A 22,314-nucleotide genomic window follows, 5' to 3' on the forward strand; every position below is an offset into this window, starting at 1 on the left:
TTATGTGCTGCTCACTCATTGACTTTCAAAACTAAGTTATTTGTAAAATATTTTTATTTTATTTTATTTTATTTTATTGAGACAGAGTCCGGCTCTGTCACCCAGGCTGGAGTGCAGTGGCACAGTCTGGGCTCACTGCAACCTCTGCCTCCCAGGCTCAAGCGATCCTAACCACCTCAGCCTTCCTAGTAGCTGGGACTACAGGCACACGTCACCATGCCCAACTAATTTTTGTATTTTTTTTGGTACAGACAGGGTTTTGTCATGTTGCCCAGGCTGGTCTCAAACTCCTGAGCTCAAGTGATCTGCTTGTCTTGGCCTCCCCAAATGCTGGGAGTACAGGCATGAACCATTGCACCTGGCCTGTAAAAGGTTTTTAAACATTGTTTGTAGTGTCATTATCAAAAACTTCAGTAAATATATTTATTCATGATGTTGCAATAGATGTTATAAATAACTAGATATTGTCCTTCAAATGCAAATTCTTACATATTTACCCACAAGAATAATCAGAGATCTAAAACAACAATATAGTGTACTGTGTCTACACACAAAATGAGTCCCAAGAATTATTTATAATCTGTTGTTACAAAAAATTCATTTTAAAAAGCTTTTGGGCATGTTCTGCCTAAGGATCATGAAATATAAAACAAGGAGAGGAAATGATTTTTGCATATAATCAGTGTTTTAGATCAGGAAAAGAACAACTTAAGAGCAACTTCACAAAAGATAGAATAGCTCTTTTTAGCAGTGTACTAGCTGGAAAATAGGTTTGAATAGGAAGAGAAGAAAAGGAAAGCTTTTCGTATTTTCTTTAAATCTTAGAAACAAAAGATTTCCAGTTAGCCTGTGATCTTCTATCCTAGAAAGAATGAAGTTAGCAAAAATATGTTTAAGGTTGATGAGACAGGAGTGCTGAAAGGGATTAATATATTCCTTAGTTGAGTAGTGCTAAGGAGGGAGATAATAGCTTACTAATATTTCTAGTAGATACATTGTTTTAAAAGGACAAATTAGCATGGTAGATGGCAATGAAATATGAAAAGGTAAGATAGTAGCAGTAATGAATACAAGGAAAAAGAAAAATTGAGCTGAATGTTAGACAAAGCTTATGAAAGAATTCTTGATCAAAGTAATAGATACAAAGTAGGAAATGAAATGTTTATAAAAGACTCTGTACTGGTCAGAGTTTCATGAAAGGGCACAGAATCCACTATGGCTAGTTTTAAGCAGAGGGGATTTTATTTTTACTTTTATTTTTTGAGACAAGGTCTCACTCTGTCACCCCTGCTGGAGTATAGTGGTTTGATCTTGGCTGACTGCAACCTCCACCTCCCAGGCTCAGGCAATCCTTCTGCCTCATCCTCTGAGTAACTGGGATTACAGGCACGTGCCACCATGCCTGGCTAATTTTTGTATTTTTTTTTGTCGAGATGGGGTTTCACTATTGTTGCCCAACTGGTCTCGAATTCCCGGACTCAAGTGATCTGCCTGCCTAGGCCTCCCAAAGTGCTGGGATTACACGCTTGAGCCACCATGACTGTTAGCAGAGGATATTAAAAAAAAAAAAAAAGTATAAAACATTTTTCAGAGCCTTCTTGGAAGACTTGACCAAGAAGGCTACTGTCTCTTCCAAGATGAGGAAGCAGCACATTCGGGGAGAGCCAAGAAGGTGAGCTGCTTTGGATGAACCACACACTTCCATAATGGTAGCAGACAGTAGGACCATGGAAGGCACAGAAAAGCAACTTCCATCTTTCTTCCATGCTTTAAGCCGAGGTGAGCGCACCAAAGAGGTAGAACCTAAGTCACACCCAGATCCCTAACTTAAGGAGTTCTAGAAATGCAGCTTTTATTTATTTTAATTTTAATTTTTTTTTTTTTGAGATGGAGTCTTGCTCTGTTGCCCAGGCTTGAGTGCAGTGGTGTGATCTTGGCTTACTACAACCTCCACCTCCTGGGTTCAAGCGATTCTCCTGCCTCAGCCTCCTGAGTAGCTGGGACTACAGGTGTGGGCCACCACGCCCGGCTAATTTTTTGTATTTTTAGTAGAGATGGGGTTTCACCATATTGGCCAGGCTGGTCTCAAATTCCTGACCTCATGATCTGCCCACCTCGGCCTCCCAAAGTGCTGGGATTACAGACGTGAGCCACCACGGCTGGCTGCAGCTTTTATCTTTTTGGCCTCAGCAGTACAGGTAGGCACTTAGAAAGAGTTTGGAATGGATGGAGAGTGCCCATACCCATAATGTACACTACTGACTTCATTCTTAGAGAAACTGAAAGGAAAACACCTAAAATAACAAAATCAGAAAGATCATTAAGAACCAGTTCTTCTGGCTGGACATGGTGGCTCACATCGGTAATTCCAGCACTTTGGGAGGCTGAGTTGGAAAGATTGTTTAAGCGCAGGAACTTGAGACCAGCCTGGGCAATATAGTGAGAAATTTTCCTCTATGAAAAATAAAAAATAAATTAGCCAGGTGTGGTGGCTCACACTGGTAATTCCAGCTACTCTCAGAAGGCTGAGGTGGAAGGATTGATTGAACCCAAGATGTTGAGGCTTTTAGTAGAGGCTGCAGTGAGCCAGGATTACACCACTGCACTCCAACCTGGGCAACAGAGCTAGATCCTATCTCAAAAAGAAAAACAAAAAATCCCCAAAAACCAGTTCTTCCTAAGTTTCAGCATTCACTGTTAGCTCTTCTTAAGTATCAAAAGGACTGTTATACAGGATTTGAAAGACAACATTTAAAATAAGAAATACCTTCAGGCTACACACTTTTATTTGGAAACTGTGATACTATTGTGACACTGTTACTTGTAGGAGGCAGCAAAGAAGAAAGGAAGTTGTCTGGCATTGGTAAGTTCTGGAGAACCAAGTGCAGATAAGATTGTTTTAGATACACTATGATGAGGATAAAAGGCCCTAAAACCATCATCAAGAAGTCAGGCCAGCCCTAATTCTAATTGTGTTAATGTCTAAAATGATAGCTGGGTTTTCCAGCAATATGACAGAATTGTGGCAGATACTGTGATAAAAGCTCCTGCTACAAACACATCTAAAGGATCAATAAAACAACGTAAATACATGGCAAAGTTCTCAAAAATGTTCCTGAGGGTACAAGTGTGAAGAGGGAGCTGGAATAATGGCTGAAGCCGAAGCAAAAGCTGCAGGCATGCTTGGGGTGTTTGCTGGTCTCTGACCTGGAGACTTGTTTCAGTGGCCACAAGTGGTGGAGGCAGGGGATCAGCATTTGGGTTCTCAGTATGCAGGAAAAGGGAGCAAGACCCAGACATACACCTGGGAGTCTCAGAGTAGGACACTTTCTTTCTTTCTTCATCTTTTTTTTTTTTTTTTTTTTTTTTAAATACAGAGTCCTGCTCTGTTGCCCAGGTTGGAGTGCAGTGGTGTTATCTCGGCTCACTGCAACTGTTCAAGCCATTCCTGTGCCTCAGCCTCCCAAGTAGCTGGGATTATAGACATGTGCCTCCACACCTGGCTAATTTTCATACATTTAGTAGATATGGGGTTTCACCATGTTGGCCAGGCTGGTCTCGAACTCCTGGCCTCAAGTGATCCGCCCAACTCGGCCTCCCAAAGTGCTGGGATTACAGGTGTGAGCCACCGTGCCTGCCCCAAAGTAGGACACTTTCCATGAAAATGTGGGCTACAAAAAATCGGCCTTCATGGGAAGATGCCAAACTCTGGCTGGGAAAGAAAAAAGTCTTCCTGGAGAATTCATAACCATATGCCTGACATCTCATGGGTTTGTAAATTCAAACTATTTGCATGGTGTGTGGTGGTCCAAGATCAGAAATAGTGCCTGGGGGATCTTCCTCTGCTTCCCTCTTACACCATACATTCCCAATCTCTCATTTTTTTTTTTTTAAATCCATTTCATTTCGGATAAAACAGTTTCATTCATATTGCTATTCTGATACCTAAACTACTCCTCTGCAGTTTCACATTGTTTAACTCTTCGACCAAATGAGTAACAGAAATCATTCACAGCAACTTGATCCCTAAGGAGTCAGACTACGGTTAGAAACAGACACTAAAGTCAGTCAGATTTGACTTTTCATTTGAGCTCAATTCATAATCTTGAGCAAGCTCCATAACTTCTCTCTTCGTTTCATCAGCCAAATAGGGATAATAATAGCATCTACCAATGAGAAGTTCATGTTGGGCATTTAGCACTTACTTGGCACATAATGAGTCCTTAAGAAATGCCAGCCATGTATCAACAATGCTGTGCAAATCCTTATGACCTAAATTTCTAAATATCCAGGATTCTAGGTCCTTAGCTTTCTTTATAAAAAGCATAACTAAGCATTATGGTTTAGCTCATTGATCTTCTAGTTTTAAAATTTTCTACCAACTTTGATAGATATTAGATGATTTATATCTTTTCATATTAAATTGGTTGTTAAGCAAAGAATATGATAAGCCAACAGATCTCTTCACTTTGTATTTCTCCAGGATCCCAAATAATTTCTTAGGAGTAGGATGTGAACTCATTAAATCTTTCGAGACTGTCTTATATAATTTCTAGCACTTTGCAATATAGAAGGGGCTCAATACATTTGTTTGGATACAAAAGTGGATTAATGTATGTTAGAGTCATCGCTAACAGAGGTGGCAGGAATCTTAAGGGCCTAGTCTGACCAGTTAGTTGATGTTTAATCCCCATTAACATGTCATTCTCAGCCAGAAGTTATCTGGAGCAGAGCTTGTCTACTAATCTCCAGTGACAGAAATTAACTCTTCTAAGGCAGTGCATTCTTGCTGTCCCATGCCTCTGAAATTTGATGTGGATTAGTTCTCTCCCTCAGCTTACCTTGAAGCCAGACTCAGCACTTCATCACATCCCCAGGGTGATATTGTGAAATATGTATTTGGTCTTCATCCTGTTTCCTGGAACACATACAGCTCCTAAAATCTTTAGACTCTGGAGTGATGAGTATCTTTGTATGCTAATAGGGTGACTTGTGGCTGGGGGTCCCTATGCAGCTTCAGAACGGGGACAGGTCACTGAAAGACCAAGCCATGAGAGGGTTGGGACTTTCAGGGCCACCTCCCCAACCTCTTGGGAAGGTTTAAGGTTGAGCCAATCACTAATGGCCGGTGATTAATCAAGCATGTCCACATGATCAAGCCTCTGTAAAAACCCAAAAGAATTGGATTCAGAGAGCTCTGGATAGCTGGACACGTGGAGGTTCATGGAGGGTGGTGCCCATGGAAAGGGCATGGAGCTTTCATGCCCTTCCCACATACCTTGCTCTATGCATCTCTTTCATCTGGCTGTTTATCTGTATCCTTTATAATAAACTGACTAACATATATAAAGTGTTTCTATGAATCATTGTAGCAGATCGAACTGAAAGAGGGGGTCTTGGGAACCCTGATTTATAACCAGTCAGTCAGAAGTATAGGTCGCAAGCTGACATTTGTGACTGGTATTTGAGGTTGGGGGTAATCTTGTGGGACTGAGCCTTTAACCTGAGGAATCAGACACTCCCTTTAAGTAGAGAGTGTCAGAACTGAATTGAATTATAAGACACCCAGCTGGCGTCCACTGCAGAGCTGCTTGGGGTTTAGCAAGAAAACCTCAAACATCTGGTGTCAGAAGTGTTGTACTAAGAAAAGTAAAAACACTTTGGGTTTTTCTGATCATTCCTTACCCAGAGGACAGATCCAATACCACAAATCCTTATGTTGGGGCTTAGAAATTGACACCCCTGCCTGGGTGTGGTGGCTTACACTTGTAATCCCAGCACTTTGGGAGGCTGAGGCAGGTGGATCACTTGAGGTCAGGAGTTTGAGACCAGCCTGGCCAACGTGGTGAAACCACATCTCTACTAAAAATACAAAAATTAGCCAGGTGTGGTGGCGGGTGCCTGTAATCCCAGTTTAGGAGGCTGAGTCAGGACAATCGCTTGAATCTGGGAGGCGGAGGTTGCAGTAAGCTGAGATCACGTCACTGCACTCCAGACTGGGCGACAGAGTAAGACTCTGTCTAAAAGAAAAGAAAAGAAAGAAAGAAATTGACACCTCCAATATAGCACCCTGGCATGCTAATTATTTTCAATTAATGGCCCTTGAAGAACAGCAGATCCTGGAAGAAGCTTTATGCTGATATTTCCTTATCTAGCACAAGTCCAGACCCGCCAAAGAAGAAAACAGTTACCTGTAGTCCTTTTTCTGAGTTTTCATTAATTTAACTCATATTGCAGGAAGAGACTGAGGTTTGTCAACACACCTGGACAAGCATTTGTCATCAACTATTGTCTGCTGTATGTTCTACAAGCCCATTGAATTCCCCTAAAAATATTTCACCATGCCTCAAACTGCCACATTTCTCCCTACCCCTTTAAAGAAGGGTTTATAAACATCTGTACCCCATTGGATTATTGGGTAATCATCCTTCTGTGATTCTCTCATGCTATGCATGTTAAAATAAAATTTGTATGCCTTTCATCCTATGAATCTGCCTTTTGTCAGCTGATTTTCAGCGAACCTTCAGAGGGCGAAGAGAGTTTTCCCTTGACTCTACACTTGGTGAAGTAGGTTGTACTGAATATCACCTGTGGTGGTGGTTGTGAAATGCTGGAGAATTTGCATACTTCCCGGCAAAATTTAATTGCAATCCTCTATAGGCATTTTTGAGTACCAAAGTCTCTTTCCATACAGTCTAGCAACATTACCTCTTTTTATTGCTCTCCTTGCCCCAAATTTAGGCTCTGAAATTCTCTATGTTTTCAGAACAATTCAGTTTAGGTCCTTAGCTAGTATAGCTCTCTCCAAACAAAAGCCACTCAGCTGGAGGAACTCATCGTTTTAGAAAGCAGGCCAGTGGCCATCTACTGTTTATTTCATAGGGATTGGCTGAAAACCACCAATTTGTAATGGTTTCTCTCTTCACCCCAGATGATCTACCCAAATGATTCCCCAAGCAGAACTGCCCCCTGCTCCACTTTTTTTTTTGGATAGAGTGGGAGGGTAGTGGTCAGAGAAGGGCATATATAGAGAGGGGAACATGTGGTTCGGCTGCTAAAAAAAAATCATATAGTTTTCTCCATATTACATCTAATTTATAATATTAGGTAACTGAGTGTTCTAAAAGAGTTACTATGTTTCAATAAGTGCCTAACTTGCTCCTAAATAGAAACAAAAACATTTTTATAATAGCTTTGTTTTATAATCAGCTATAATTCACATATTATGAAATCTACCCTTTTAAAATGTATAATTCAATGACTTTCAGGATACTCACAATTGTCACATCTCATTCTAGAATGTTTCCATCACCTCCAAAAGAAACCCCTTTCCCCTTAGCAGTCACTCCCTAATTTTCCCCTCTTCTCAGCCGGTGGCAACCACTAATCTACGCTCTATATAGATTTGCCCGTTCTGGACATTTAATTTGCTCTTTTGTGACTTTTTTCACTTAGCATAATATTTTTAAGTATCATCTATGTTGCAGAATGTATCAATACTTCATTCTTTTTATGCCCAAATAATATTCCATTCTATAAATATACCACATTTTATCTGTTCATCGGTTGATAGACATTTGGGTTGTTTCCAATTTTTGGCTATTATGAATAATGCTGCTATGAACATTCATGTACAAGTCATCATGTGGGCAAATGTTTTCATTTCTCTTGGGTATATATATCTAAGAGTGGAGTTGCTGGGTCATATGTTTAACTTTTTAGGGAAATGCCAAACTGTTTTCCAAAGTGGCTGCACCATTTTACATTCTCACCAGCAAGTATGAATGTCCCAGTTTTTTTACACTCTCACAAACACGTTATTGTCTTTTTATTACAGCCATCTTAGTGGGTGTGAAGTGGCACCTAATCCTATTGTGGTTTTGATGTACATTTCTCTGTTGGCTAATGATGGTGAGCATATTTTCATGTGCTTATTCCCTTTTATATATCTTCTTTGGAGAGTATCTGTTCAAATCATTTATGCACTTTTAAATTGGGTTACTTGTGTTTTTATTGTGAGTTGAGAGAATTCTTTCTATGTTTTGAATACAAGTCTCTTAGCAGATACATGATTTGTGAAACTGTCTTATGTTCCACAGGCTTTTCTAAATAGTAATTTGTATTTAGGCAACACTTGAATTATTCAGAAGTTAAAGATTAAGTATGGATATTATTCAAACCCTTTACCTTTCTCCTGGATTTGTTCCAATTTGGAAAATCAGTGCTTACAGCATATTTTAAAAAGAGTGCACAGAGGAAAGAAAAAGCACAGTGCTTCACAGAGAGAATGTGCTCGATTAACTTTGGCAAATGAATGAATTAAATTTATGCATTTATTCCTGGTTCCTACCACTACTCTGACTTGTCGAGTCCCTCTGGGAGACTTTCAGAAGAGTGATATTCATCTTATGGGTGAAACACCCTCAGGAGAGCTATGAAGTATTCAAAAAGTATGCCTGTCTCTACGTGCATGCTGGACTATTCCACATGCACACACTAAAGCATAACCACTATCACATGGGGATCCACACATTCTTCACGGTAAAAAGCAGTTTCATGTTCTGCTCTTTAATTTCAAGAATCACTGACTTAAGAGAGAGAAACAGCTGTTTTTGTCACTTCCATGCTGACCCTACAGTATTTTCAATGGTCTGGGCATTTCTATGTCATTTATGCTATGGATGTTTATTTGGAGGTTCACTTTAGGGAATTTCATACTTACCTCAATATCCCTGACCTCAGAGTGATTCCTACATTGTAGTTCCCTGTCCCCTTCATGTAGCACATAGCTGCGGGGGGATGGACCTGACCCTGGGAGGGAGGCAGGTCACACTTGGCTGCCTGCCTATCGGATCAGCTGAACCCACTCTGGAGACCTTGCAGCTGACACAGTACCAGCCAGGCTGCCCGCACTTCCCTATCACTCCCAACAGTCTATCAAGATCATTTTGCAACTGCATTTGACATAATCCCTTGTATATCTTGAGTGTTGGCTCACAGCAAAAATCAGAATGATTCAAAACTGGGAAGAATCAAAGGAATTCTAGTTGGGGCTGCAGCTGAAACTGAAAAACCAAAGAAGGCAAGTGTATGAAGGAAGCAAGGTGGGTAAAGGAAGAACAACAAAGGGAAGCAAGACCTTACTTGCAACCTGATATAAACAGGAGTCTAAGTTTACACAGGCAGAACTGGCTGCTGCTAGAGTTACTCAGCTCAATTACCCATCCAGGGCACTCATGCAGATGCCTGTAGGCATGCATATGACACATATGTGGATGAGAGTCTCCGCTTACAGGCGAAACATCCCTGTGGTTATGAGTACGGAAAATGGCCCCATCAGAGAGAAGGGAAAGTGAAAAGTTTTCTTTAAATTAGTGGATTTCAGGAGTTAACATACTTGTTGTCTTAGTATAGGTTGGAGAAAACAATTTCTAAATAGAAATAGCCATCTATAACACCACATCATAGTATTTATACAATGCTTTTCCCCCCCTTCATAAATGCAAGTGCTTTTAAGTATACATTATTGCTCATCATCACAACATTCCCATGAAGATAAGAGGTTATTTCACCAATTGATGTGAGGCTTAGAAGAGAACTGACCCTGTTTTGGAGGTCAGGGAACGAGGAATGGGTTACTGATACTTAGATCCCAGTTTGGAGCTAGGAACTAAATTAGACATTTCACATATATAAATTTCTTTAGTCCTTCTAAGAACCCCACAAGGTGGTTGGCATTATGATTTCATAGATTAAATAAAATTGCCCAGATCACTCAGCTAGTAATGGTAGAATCAGACTACATTTGTCTTATTTTAGAGCCATATTCTTTTAGCTATGTCATGTTCTTATTTGCCAATTCTAATCAACTGAAGCCTCTTGCTTGGAGGGATGTGTGGAAGGAATCAAAGCCCACGCCCAGTTATTCTAGCTGATGCTAGTGGGATGGGAGGATTGGCATCTCACATAGAACCTAACCCTCATTGTAGAATGAGTGAATGTGGAATAGGCCTCATTTCTAAGGGTCTAAAGGAAGGATTTCCATTAAACAAGGGTCTATATTTTGAGGGACCTATAGAAAGTCTCAATAAAAAGGCAGCTCCTAACAACTGCATTTTGATAATAGTTTTCCATCCTCTCCTTTTTTTGCTGCAACTAAACTAGCCATGACTAATTTTCTCATTTCTCCCTGATACTTGCCTGCTTCTTTCTTCAGTAAAAGGATTTCCTTCCTTAAAATGACATCTTCCTTTTATTTTAAAGGTGATTATTAATGAAACATGGAATGCAGCAGAAATACATTCCCGACGTGCGTGGTCAATCCACTTATGACCAGCAGAGTGGTAGGATATAGACAAGGTTGTGACAGCTTTGACCACGACAGACAGACGAAGGGAGGATCAGTGGTGCTTGTATGAAAAGGATAAAAAGATTTAACCAGAATTATACTACACCACGGTTCATGTTTTAATTTGGGGAATGACAAATATTCCTCAGTTTTCTGCTTTTACATATGTATTTAAATTTTCAGTTTTCAGGACTGAGTTGACAGATTTAAAATCCTTGATTTTTATATATTAAAGAATTCTTTCATTTTCTTTTGCCAATTATAGCTATCATGTATGTGTCTGTACCTTTCTCTACCAGGTTTTCACATAGAGAAAAACATCAGTCTCCCATGAGCATCCTCTGGGCTCATATTTTGCAGAGTAAAACCTGCAGAAAACTTTGGATCTGGATCCCAGTTGGTCCCAAACTTACCACACCACTTCACTTTCCAGTTCCGATTGGCATCCACTCCACGGCAGCGAAACCTTGAGTTCCTTGACCTTGTTTTTCTCCAAAATCGATCCTAGACATAATTAAGAAAACAGGTGTAGAGAAAAATACTCAAAAGGTTATTCGCATGCATTTTAATAGCTCAATCAATGAACGAGTCATACCGCTGAGGAGAGAGTTCTCCTGTGGATAGACAAGCCCGGGGAGTGAAAAAGAAGACTGGATTAGTAGTGGAGACCCAGGTTCACGCTCCAATTTCTGCTACAAACTTTCTGTATTTTGCCTTCTCTTGGCCCCATTTCTTTATAGGCAAAATTGAATAGGCTGGACTAGACCAGTGATTTTTCACTATTTATTTGGAAGAAGAAATCTTTATTTATGTGAAATCTCTACAAAATCTAGACGTGAAAATGAAATCAAATTGTTGGTGCTCTGATTGGGGAAAGAGTGAAGGTCTCTTTTGCATCTCGAGAATCACTCACCTGACTGTCTGTCCAGCTTCCTTCCTGTCCTGGAAGTTTGTGACTCTCTTTTCTAAGATTTATTTAGTCATCTTTTCAATTGGATAGGCAAAGTGACTTACATTGGTCCAACTAAAATGGTATCCATCGACGTTAAACACAGGCATGATATAGAAATATAGATGATTCAACATTTTTCTCATGGCTGGGTCACTCTTATGTGTTAGAAGAGCCTAAAAGACAAAGGTGAGATTTTTCTTTTAAATTGGTTCCCAAAAAAGGAGGAAAAAAGAGTGTGAGATATCCTTTGTACCCATGAGAAATACCAAATACTGTGGTTTAAAAAGTAATAAACTAACATGAACTTTACTCTTCGACATCATAAATTCTCTGTTAAGACTTCTGTCTGAATTAAACTCTTTATTACCAATAATCTTTTAGCAGAGCTGTTAAAAAAGATCAATTGGGCAGCCTCTTGATTGTATTTCAGATCTGGTTAAAGTTTTAGGCTGATTAAGAAAGCAACAACATAGATAGGCTTTTGTATAACCATCTGTTTTTAGATTCCATTCAATTGTGGACAAAATCATTACCTAAATCTATTTGATAGCTTTACCCGATAGATCATAACACAGACCAGCTGCATGTCATTTAATTGTCTAATTAGTAGCAGCCTCAAACCTTGGAACCTACTGCATTGAGACTCTATTCTTTTCTCCTTACTTTTCTATAAAGAATTTAATGAACAATACAACATCTTTGCCATCTTTATTGTGGCTCCTTTGAAGTCTTGCTCTTGTGATTGGGTTTTACTTATATGGTGCCTGGCCCCAAGTCTGAAGATTCTGCACTACAGATTGGCCTCAAATAGAAAAATATTGTATGTGCTTTCAAGAAGATAGACATTTTGAAATACCATTCTTATGGAATGAACCTTTTAAAAAGTTCTTTATGATGCATGTTTGTCTATGTATAGAACATCTTGGAGGAGCACACAGGCCATTTATAACAGTGGTTGTCTTTGTGGAGGGGGACTAGGGGACAATGTGTGGGAAGGAGAATTATCTTTCTCTCTCTCTCTTTTTTTTTTTGAGATGGAGTCTTGCACTGTTGCCTGGGCTGGAGTACAATGGAGCAATCTTGGCTCACTGCAACCTCAGCCTCCCAGGTTCACGCAATTCTCTTGCCTCAGCCTCCGGAGAAGCTGGGATTACAAGCAGGCACACCACCACACCGGGCTAATTTTTTGTATTTTTAGTAGAGACAGGGTTTCACTATGTTGGCCAGACTGGTCCCAAATTTCTCACCTCGTGCGTGATCCACCCGCCTTGGCCTCCCAAAGTGCTGGGATTGCAGGCATGAGACACCACGCCCGGCCTATCTCTCATTTTACACTTATTTGGATTGTTTGCATTTTTACCATATTAAAAACACAATTCAGATAAATGAATTTGTTTAAAAAAACCCCACGTGGCTGGGCGCGGTGGCTCACGCCTGTAATCCCAATACTTGGGACGGTCGATGTGGGCGGATCACGAGGTTAGGAGATCGAGACCGTCCTGGCTAACAAGGTGAAACCCCGTCTCTACTAAAAATACGAAAAACTAGCCCGGCGTGGTGGCGGGCGCCTGTAGTCCCAGCTACTCGGGAGGCTGAGACAGGAGAATGGCGTGAACCCGGGGGGCGGAGCTTGCAGTGAGCTGAGATCTTGCCATCGCACTCCAGCCTGGGCGGCATTGTGAGACTCCGTCTCAAAACAACAACAACAACAACAACCCCCACTTTATTGGGGTATTGCTGACATACAAAGAGTTGTACATATGTAATTAATGTATATAACTTGATGCATCTTGAGGTAAGTATATACCCATAAACCATCACCATAATTTATGCCATAAACATATCCATCACTTTAATAGTTTCCTCCTGCTCTTTTTATAGATTATCATTATTATTTTTTGTGATAAGAACACTTAACATAAGCTCTACCCTCTTAGAAAGTTTTTAAGTATATAGTACAGTATTGTTAACTGTAGGCACTATGCTGTACAGTCGATCTCCAGGACTTATTCAACTCACATAACAAAAACCCTGTTTCCCCCTCCCCAAATAAAAGAATTCTAAAATTATGTATAAACTGCCTTGCAAAATTAAATCCTTGAAATTTCAATCTTCTTTAACATCTAGTTAAGTAGGATTTCTCAACCCACATAAGCAGCATTCTGTATTTACATAAGAATTCTATTCATCGAGAGGAAATCTAATAATACAATTTGTTAGAAACTATCACTATATTAGAAATAATATTGAAAATATAGGGATACACTCAAGAACATGAGTTAAATATAATCTTATATATAATCTAAATATCTATGAGGGTAACACAAGTTTATAAACATTAATACCCTTTCTCTCTTGTCCTTTTGTTTAAGACTCAATAATAATTTGTTGGGCAACTAACTTCAATGGGACTTTCCTATATGCTTGAATTTCTATTATCTGAAGCCTCAAACTAGGGAGAAATCCCTAGTATGCAATCAGCTGTAAAATGGTAGAACTTTTTCCCCCAGATAAATGGAGATTCCTCAATGCTTGGATGAAGTCTCCTGCTGGGATGGCAGGGACAGAGGTACGTGATTGGCTACATTCTTCCTTAGCTGTGGCTTTCCATGTCACTCTAGAGAGGAAGAGAAAAGAGATGGCGGAAGAAAGGAGCTGGGGCAACAAGCCACGAAAGAAGGGGTAGAAAAAAGCTATGGTAATTTCTCTCCCTCCTCTTCTACCATTGGGGACCACAGCTCTTTTGTCTCAGTCCAAATTGAGGAAGTCTCATCTTTTCCAAGCATGGATGTTAGTACTTACATGGCCAACTGGTCTAGAGACCTGCATGACAATGCTTGCATCTTATTCTATCCTCTCCAGTGCAGATGACCTCCATAACTTTATATTTAAAATAAACTGCTAACTTCCTTTTGAAAAACTATGACATATTTTAAGCAAATAGAAAAAATAAAGAGAAGTCTATTGCACCTATGAGCCCACCAATACATCTTGCCATATTTATGAAAGCTTTAAAAAAATTGAGATATTATAAACAAAAACTCCCTTTTTATTACTTCCTGATTCCATTTGCTTTCCCTCCACCAAGGTAATTCCTATCCTAAGTTTGACATTATCCTTTCCATGCATGATTGCTACATATATATGTAGCATGAGAACAATGTATGATATTGTGTGTATGCCTTAACATTATATGTAAGTGAGATATGTTAATCTGTGATCTGCTTTCCTCCCAATATAATGTTGATGTTTATTAAGTTGAGGATTTATTCATTTTAACTGTTAAATGGTATTCCATTATAGGTAAATACACAACTTATTTTGTTGATGGACAGTAAGATTGAGTTTGGTATTTCACTGTTATAATATTGCAATAAATATTCTTGCATATTTCTCCTAGACATGTGAGAGTTTGTTTATAACATATAGCCAGGAATGGATTTGTTGGGTCATGAATTTACATGTTTTTAATTTTACTAAATGTTGCCATATTTTATTCAGGTTGCTAATGCAGTCATACACTATATAACGATGTTCTGGTCAACAATGGATTGCATATGCCACTGTGGATCCACAGGATTATAATGGAACATGTAGAGAAATCTGCTATGTGACACTTGATATTTGCATTGCAGATCAATAGGGAAAATGGCTGAAATTTAGTAATGATGCTGGGGCATTTGGTTTTCCACATGAAAAAATATACATAAATAAAATACCATCTAGGTTTGCCTAAGTACACTCTATGATGTTCACACAATGATGAAATCGCCTAATAACACATTTCCCAGAACGTATCCTCGTTGTCAAGCAATGCATGACTGTATTAACATCCGCATTTCTACATGAGCTAAGTGTATGATTTTCTTTCGTATTTTGTCCTTGTCTGGTTTTGCTACAAGCGTTACATTACCCTATTGTGATTTGGGGGTATCTAAAAATTATATTTGTAGAATATTTTTTTAATATATTTGAATTATTAGTTCCCTGAATGGTAGAACTCAGTTCTAAGATCATTTAGGTCTAGAGCAGAAGTTAATGAAATATAAAACGAAGATACACTAAGAAAGATATATTCTTGTTTTCTCTTTTATTGACTTCTGCTCTTTATCATTTTGTTGTTGACTTAACAATTTTTTTTTTTTTTGAGACGTCTTGCTCTGTCACCCAGGCTGGAGTGCAGTGGTACGATCATAGCTCCCTGCACCCTCAAACTCCTGGGCTCAAGTGATCCTCCTGCCACAGCCTCCCAAGTAGCTGGGACTACAGGCAGGAGGCACTCAGCTAAATATTTTTTTTTCTGAATCTTTTTTTTTTTTTAAATTATACTTGTTCTAGGGTACATGTACACAACGTGCAGGCTTGTTACATAGGTATACGTGTGCCATGTTGGTTTGCTGCACCTATTAACTCATCATTTACATTAGGTATTTCTCCTAATGCTATCCCTCCCCTTGACCCTCACCTCGGGACAGGCCCTGGTGCATGATGTTTCCCACCCTGTGTCCAGCTGATCTCATTGTTCAATTCCCATCTATGAGTGAGAATATGCAGTGTTTGGTTTTCTGTCCTTGAGATAGTTTGCTCAGAATGATGGTTTCCAGCTTCATCCAAGTCCCTGCAAAGGAGATGAACTCATACTTTTTAATGGCTGCATAGTATTCCATGGGGCATACGTGCCACATTTTCTTAATCCAGTCTATCATTGATGGACATTTGGGTTGGTTCCAAGTCTTTGCTATTGTGAATGGTGCCACAATAAACATACGTGTGCTTGTGTCTTCATAGTAGCATGATTTATAATCCTTTGGGTACATACCCAGTAATTGGATCGCTGGGGTCAAATGGTATTTCTAGTTCTAGATCCTTGAGGAATCACCACACTGTCTTCCACAATGGTTGAACTAGTTTACACTCCCACCAACAGCGTAAAAGTGTTCCTATTTCTCCACATCCTCTCCAGCATCTGTTGTTTCCTGACTGTTCAATGATTGCCATTCTAACTTGCGTGAGATGGTATCTCATTGTGGTTTTGATTTGCATTTCTCTGATGACTAGTGATGATGACCATTTTTTCATATGTCTGTTGGTTGCATAAATGTCTTCTTTTGAGAAGGGTCTGTTCATATCCTTTGTCTGTTCATATCTACTTTTTGATGGGGTTGTTTGTTTTTTTCTTGTAAATTTGTTTGAGTTCTTTGTAGATTCTGGATATTAGCCCTTTGTCAGATGGGTAGATTGCAAAACTTTTCTCCCATTCTGTAGGTTGCCTGTTCACTCTGATGATAGTTTCTTTTGCCATGCAGAAGTTCTTTCGTTTAATTAGATCCCATTTGTCAATTTTAGCTTTTGTTGCCATTGCTTTTGGTGTTATAGTCATGAGGTTCTTGCCCATGCCTATGTCCTCAATGGTATTGCCTAGGTTTTCTCCTAGGGTTTTTATGGTTTTAGGTTTAACATTTAAGTCTTTAATCCATCTTGAATTAACTTTTGTATAAGGTGTAAGGAAGGGATCCAGTTTCAGCTTTCTATATATGGCTAGCCATTTTCCCAGCACCATTTATTAAATAGGGAATCCTTTCCCCATTTCTTGTTTCTGTCAGGTTTGTCAAAGATCATATGGTTATAAGTGTGTGGTGTTATTTCTGAGGCCTCTAGTTCTGTTCCTTTGGTGTATATATCTGTTTTGGTACCAGTACTATGCTGTTTTGATTACTGCAGCCTTGTAATATAGTTTGAAGTCAGGTAGCGTGATGTCTCCAGCTTTGTTGTTTTTGTTTAGGATTGTCTTGGCAATGTGGGCTCTTTTTGGTTCCATATGAACTTTAAAGAAGTTTTTCCAATTCTGTGAAGAAAGTCACTCGTAGCTTGATGGGATGGCACTGAATCTATAAATTACTTTGGGCACTATTGCCATTTTCATGATATTGATTCTTCCTATCCATGAGCATGGAATGTTCTTCCATCTGTTTGTGTCCTCTTTTATTTTGTTGAGCAGTGGTTTGCAGTTCTCCTTGAAGAGGTCCTTCACATCCCTTGTAAGTTATATTCCTAGGTATTTTATTCTCTCTGTAGTAATTGCGAAAGGGAGTTCATTCATGATTTGGCTCTCTGTCTGTTAATGGTGTATAGGAATCCTTGTGATTTTTGCGCATTGGTTTTGTATCCTGAGACGTTGTAGAAGTTGCTTAGGAGATTTTGGGCTGAGACGATGGGTTTTTTTAAATATACAATCATGTCATCTGCAAACAGGGACAATTTGACTTCCTCTTTTCCTAGTTGAATACCCTTTATTTCTTTCTCCTGCCTGATTGCCCTGGCTAGTACTTCCAACACTATGTTGAATAGGAGTGGTTTTTTTTTTTTTTTTTTTTTTTTTTTTTTTTTTGGTAGAGACAGGGTCTCCCTATGTTGCTCAGGCTGGTCTCAGACTCCTGGGCTCAAGCAATCCTCCCTTCTCAGATTCCTAAAGTGCTGGGATTATAGGCATGAGCTACCAGACCTGACCTGTCATTGACACTTTTGTTCTTTTTCTAATTTCTTGAGTGGATAGATCAGCTCACTAACTCAGAGACTATTCTTTTCTAACATATTGATTTAAAATTATAAATTTCCCTTTAATACTACTTTAGTTGCATTCTATATGTCTATCAAGATGAAATTGCCTATGATATATAGTAGTTTTGTTACCATTCAGTTCTAAATACTGAATTTCCTTGATTTAAATTTTATTTATAAATGTTTTTGTTTCTAAATATGCTAATCTTTTTTTTTAAATAAGTGATTTCTGACAACTGCATTACAGTTAGAGAACATGGTATTCTTAACAGATTATTCGGTATTTGTTGATACTTGCTTTGTGGACTAGAATATAATGAATTTTTGTGAATGTTCCAGTTGTGCTTGAAAAAAATATACATTCTCTAATGATTGGGTAAAAGTACTATATGTGTTCATTGGATTATGCTATTACTGTTTGTATCACCTATATTCTTACTAAACATTTGTCTGCTATTTTAATCACTGAGAATTGTGTTAAAACCTCATATTGTTATTCTGGCCTTATTGGCTTCTCTTACATGCTATCAATTTTTGTTTTATATATTTTGAGGCCATTGACATCATTTACAATTTTTTCATTTCTAAGTAATATATTAATCAAAGAAGCTGTTCTGTAGTATTCTATTCTGGAAACAGTTTAATTTCCAAGACTTGTCAGAACGTGTTCTTCCTCTGACAAACAAGCAGGGTGTCATTGTATTGCATATGCTATATTCGTGATTTTTATAACTCTCTAAGAATTTTAGCTATTCTCCATCTGGTCACACAAAGCAAGAATCATCACGATGTGACGACTGTTAAATACTGAACAGGACGTTTAGGAGAACTCCTTGCTTGAGTGCCTTAAATAATAGGACACAGATCATTTAGGTGGCGGTTTCTAGAAGAAACATGACCATGTGTCTCTATTTCCTATTATTCTAACATATGATAACCATCAAGAACACAGGGGTGTGCTTTTCTTCTAATGTGTAGAACTATTTTTAGCAATTGATAGATACCCCCCATACACACTGAAAAGGAGATGCCCAATAATCAAGTTGCATCTGGACCTACAAAGTCTAATTTCTTTATCACTATTGTTGCTTATGAAGAAGACTTAAGTAGTCGCGATCCGAAAGCCTGTTGCAAAACAATGCACCACACGCCTCAGTGTGGCGGTCCCTAGGTACTGCATCACCTCACTTCAATTTATTTTAAAGAGGCTTCACCAAACCGATTTGTTCAATTAAAAGATATTAAAGAAAGTTTTTAGTATTATCTTCTGCCAGGCAAACGATAAGTTTGGAACTGATTGGAGCATTTCTGAAGTTAATTAAGAAAGACATAGAATGAATCTATTTGGTATTCACCATCTGCCAAGACTATTTTGGCCTCTACATACTGATGTACATGTTATATATCGGAATTCACCAAATACACTTTGGTTAAAATCAAAGACAAATTTTGCCATGACTAATGCCTTTGTGTGAAATGACAAAGTGAGGTGAAGGGTCTCCCTCCTTTTCAATGTTTTTGGATTTATGTGGTTGGATGTTGCTTTCTTAGAGCTCATGACAGCAAGGAATATGGAGATCATTTTTTTTGAGGATTGGTGTTAATGGCTTTTAAAAAGATAGCTTTAAAACTTTCCTCTATTTTTATTTTAGAATCACTGCAGAGGACCTAAAAATAACCACACATCCAACGCAGGACACACTGGCAGAACGAAGCCTGTTACAGCTAAGGCCAAAGAAAGGGGCACAGCCACCATCAAGCTGAAGACCAGCCTCAACTGGACTGGACAGGAATATCACTTAGGACAGGTAAACACTGCGGCACCAAAGTGGGTACATCTCAACACAAAGGAGGTATTTAAAATTCAACACCAGGAGAATTAATTAGAGTGGGGGAGAGTTTACAGGGAAGTTTTTTTTTTTTTTTTTTTTTTTTTTTTTAAGGGGATCTTAATCTATAAAAATAGCTGATATCACACTACATGATACTCATTAAATACAAAATGGTCAATCAGATAACAGTTTGAAAGTAACAAGAAGAAAAGGCTCCATAAATGAAGGGTGAAAAACTGAAAATCATCTCCTAATCTTGTATATTATAGTTATTTTTATACTTATACTTAGAACCACCCAGAGTGACTAATCTAACAGGGCAGGTGAAGACTAGAAAATGTTGTCAATTATTCTACATTTTCTAATAAGAGACATAAATATTTGAAATGTTTTGTGTCACCAGGAAGAATATACTGCTAGATACATGTCTATTCTTTTTCCTAAGTAATGCCACTTCACATTTCACACAGAGATAGCCTAAAAACAGTGGTTCAGTTGTTGTATTTGCTCATGAGAAGAAGCCAGGACTACTTTGGTATTATGAAGATCTACTCTATAAGTATATTTTACCTACCAAAAAAGAAAGTACAGGTGTCTTCACTTTGCATGGCTCTTATATACACAAATTTGTTACTGTACTTTAGTTAAATAACACTAGTCCTCCCACAGAAGTGTGAGTTTTGGTTACCACTGCTAGATCTCCAGTCTACAAATCACTATATAAGTAAAAATGAGCATCAAGATCTGTGATCCATTATACCATTTCTCTGAAAGTCTGTCAGTGGGTGATTGGTTACTACTGCGTAACTCATAATCAGTTTACACACAGAAAGCAAAGTGCGTAGTTGTGTTGTGTCCTTGTTTCCCGGTGATAAATCTACAAGGTAATTTACAATAATGGATGGTGGAAGGAGGAAATTGTCCAACAAAGGTGAAAGTGCAGCAAAGAAATGAAAAGTGCTAATGCTGGAGGTGAGATCTGAACCAAATATAAATGGAGCTTAGAACAAATAGCTGACTAGGAATGTTGACACTGCACCATTCAGCTCTAGATATGCAGCCAGAGGAATACAGTGAGGACCAATTTACCAATACAGATGAGACAAGAGGTTGGGATGAAAAGGATGATGATATTCCAGAAGAAGTGACCTGGCAACACTTCACATTAAAGGAACTCTAAGATATTTCGTGACATTGAAAGTATAAAGGAAAAAAAAGTACTGGAAGCTGATTCAGTGAAGAAAGGAGTATGACAATCTGCCAAGGCAAATTTTTTTTTTATGAAAGATGCTCATTTCATATTGCAAGCTATACAGAGAGAAGACAATGAACACAACCCAAACTACCCTTTATAAGTTTTTTTTTAACAAAGAAATAAGATGTTTTAATTCTCAGTATTTCTCATGATTTAAAACACAGCATACTAGTTTTACCACTTAAAATCATTTCCCAATACATGTATAACAAAGTAAGAGAGTTTTAAATATTTTGACAAAAGCTGTTAGGATCACAGAACAAATAATTTCTCTCATTGATTATGAAGACTGCTCTGTCTGGCTTCAGCCTGTGTGGCCACTTTTATAGTTCGGTGCTACTGGTGGAAAGCGAGCATTGTCTGTGCTCACAATGGCCAGAACACTCCCTATTATTAGGTAGTGGAGTACAACTGATGCAATGGATTTCAGTTTAGTTAAACTGAAACTCAACAAATATTAAATAAAAACTCTGCTATGTTCAAGGCATTATAAATTGGATAGAAGGGGAGAAAGAGATAGGTTGGAGGACGTGAAGAATGAAGGAGATTGGGGAGAGTGAGCATGGGAGAACACGGGGAACTAACGGTACTGAAGGCCAGGAAAAAGCAAACCAAAATATCGTAATTACTCAGAATGGCAGTGAACCAAAGTCAGACAATTTAAAAAATGAAGATCATTTTCATATGATGAGCTGTTTTCCATTACGTAATTAAGAACAAAGATGTGTTTGCTTACTCAGCTGAACTCATTAGATACTTGATCTGGGCTTAGTAGTTGTCTGATTTATTCCGTTTTTTGGCATATACATGCAATTTAAGTTCTCTTCTTAAAAAGGTTTATTTTTAGTGATCTATTTTTTAACCAAGACCTTGGTGTTTCATGCCTATGTCTGAGGGCTTATATTTTACCTTTGATGAGCAGCAAGACATAATGAGACTGAAAGAGATGATTATCCAAAAGGACTATTCCCTGGAGAACTTTTGGATCCTTGGAGAAGAGCCTTCCCCTTCTGGAAAGACTTCACAGTTGGAGGACTTCTCCTACAACCACAGCTCTAAGTCGTTCTTAGAGCTCTGTCCTAAACACACAACCCACCATAGCCCTCACATATTACTACATACTCTGCCTGGAAAATAACCTGCTTCCCTGAAAGTCTCCTATTCTTATTTTTATTTGAATCATCTGCATAGTACATCTGAATCACATGCCAGATGTTGGCACTAGGATTAGCCATCACTGCAGTGCCGAGTGTAGATGGGTGGGAATGCACAATGGAGATGGTTTTCCAATAATCAAACTGGGCCTGGAAGGGCGAGGTTTCACATTACATAGACAGCAGATGAATATTGTGGCTCACTTGGAGAATTA

General features: G+C 38.6%; 1 protein-coding gene across 2 annotated transcripts in view; it reads right to left on the bottom strand.

Moving 5' to 3' along the window:
- CPA6 (carboxypeptidase A6) overlaps window positions 1-22,314 on the bottom strand; it is a 310,643-nt gene that overhangs the window by 48,484 nt on the left and 239,845 nt on the right. For both annotated transcript variants that reach the window (XM_015145505.3, XM_077943755.1), the window contains exons 7-8: window positions 11,363-11,473; window positions 10,762-10,852 (exon numbers count right to left, since the gene is read on the bottom strand). In XM_015145505.3, coding sequence (XP_015000991.2) covers window positions 10,762-10,852; window positions 11,363-11,473 — 202 coding nt within the window. The remainder of the gene's footprint in view (window positions 1-10,761; window positions 10,853-11,362; window positions 11,474-22,314) is intronic.

The sequence above is a fragment of the Macaca mulatta genome, chromosome 8, assembly GCF_049350105.2.
Source record: "Macaca mulatta isolate MMU2019108-1 chromosome 8, T2T-MMU8v2.0, whole genome shotgun sequence".
Taxonomy (NCBI): domain Eukaryota; kingdom Metazoa; phylum Chordata; class Mammalia; order Primates; family Cercopithecidae; genus Macaca; species Macaca mulatta.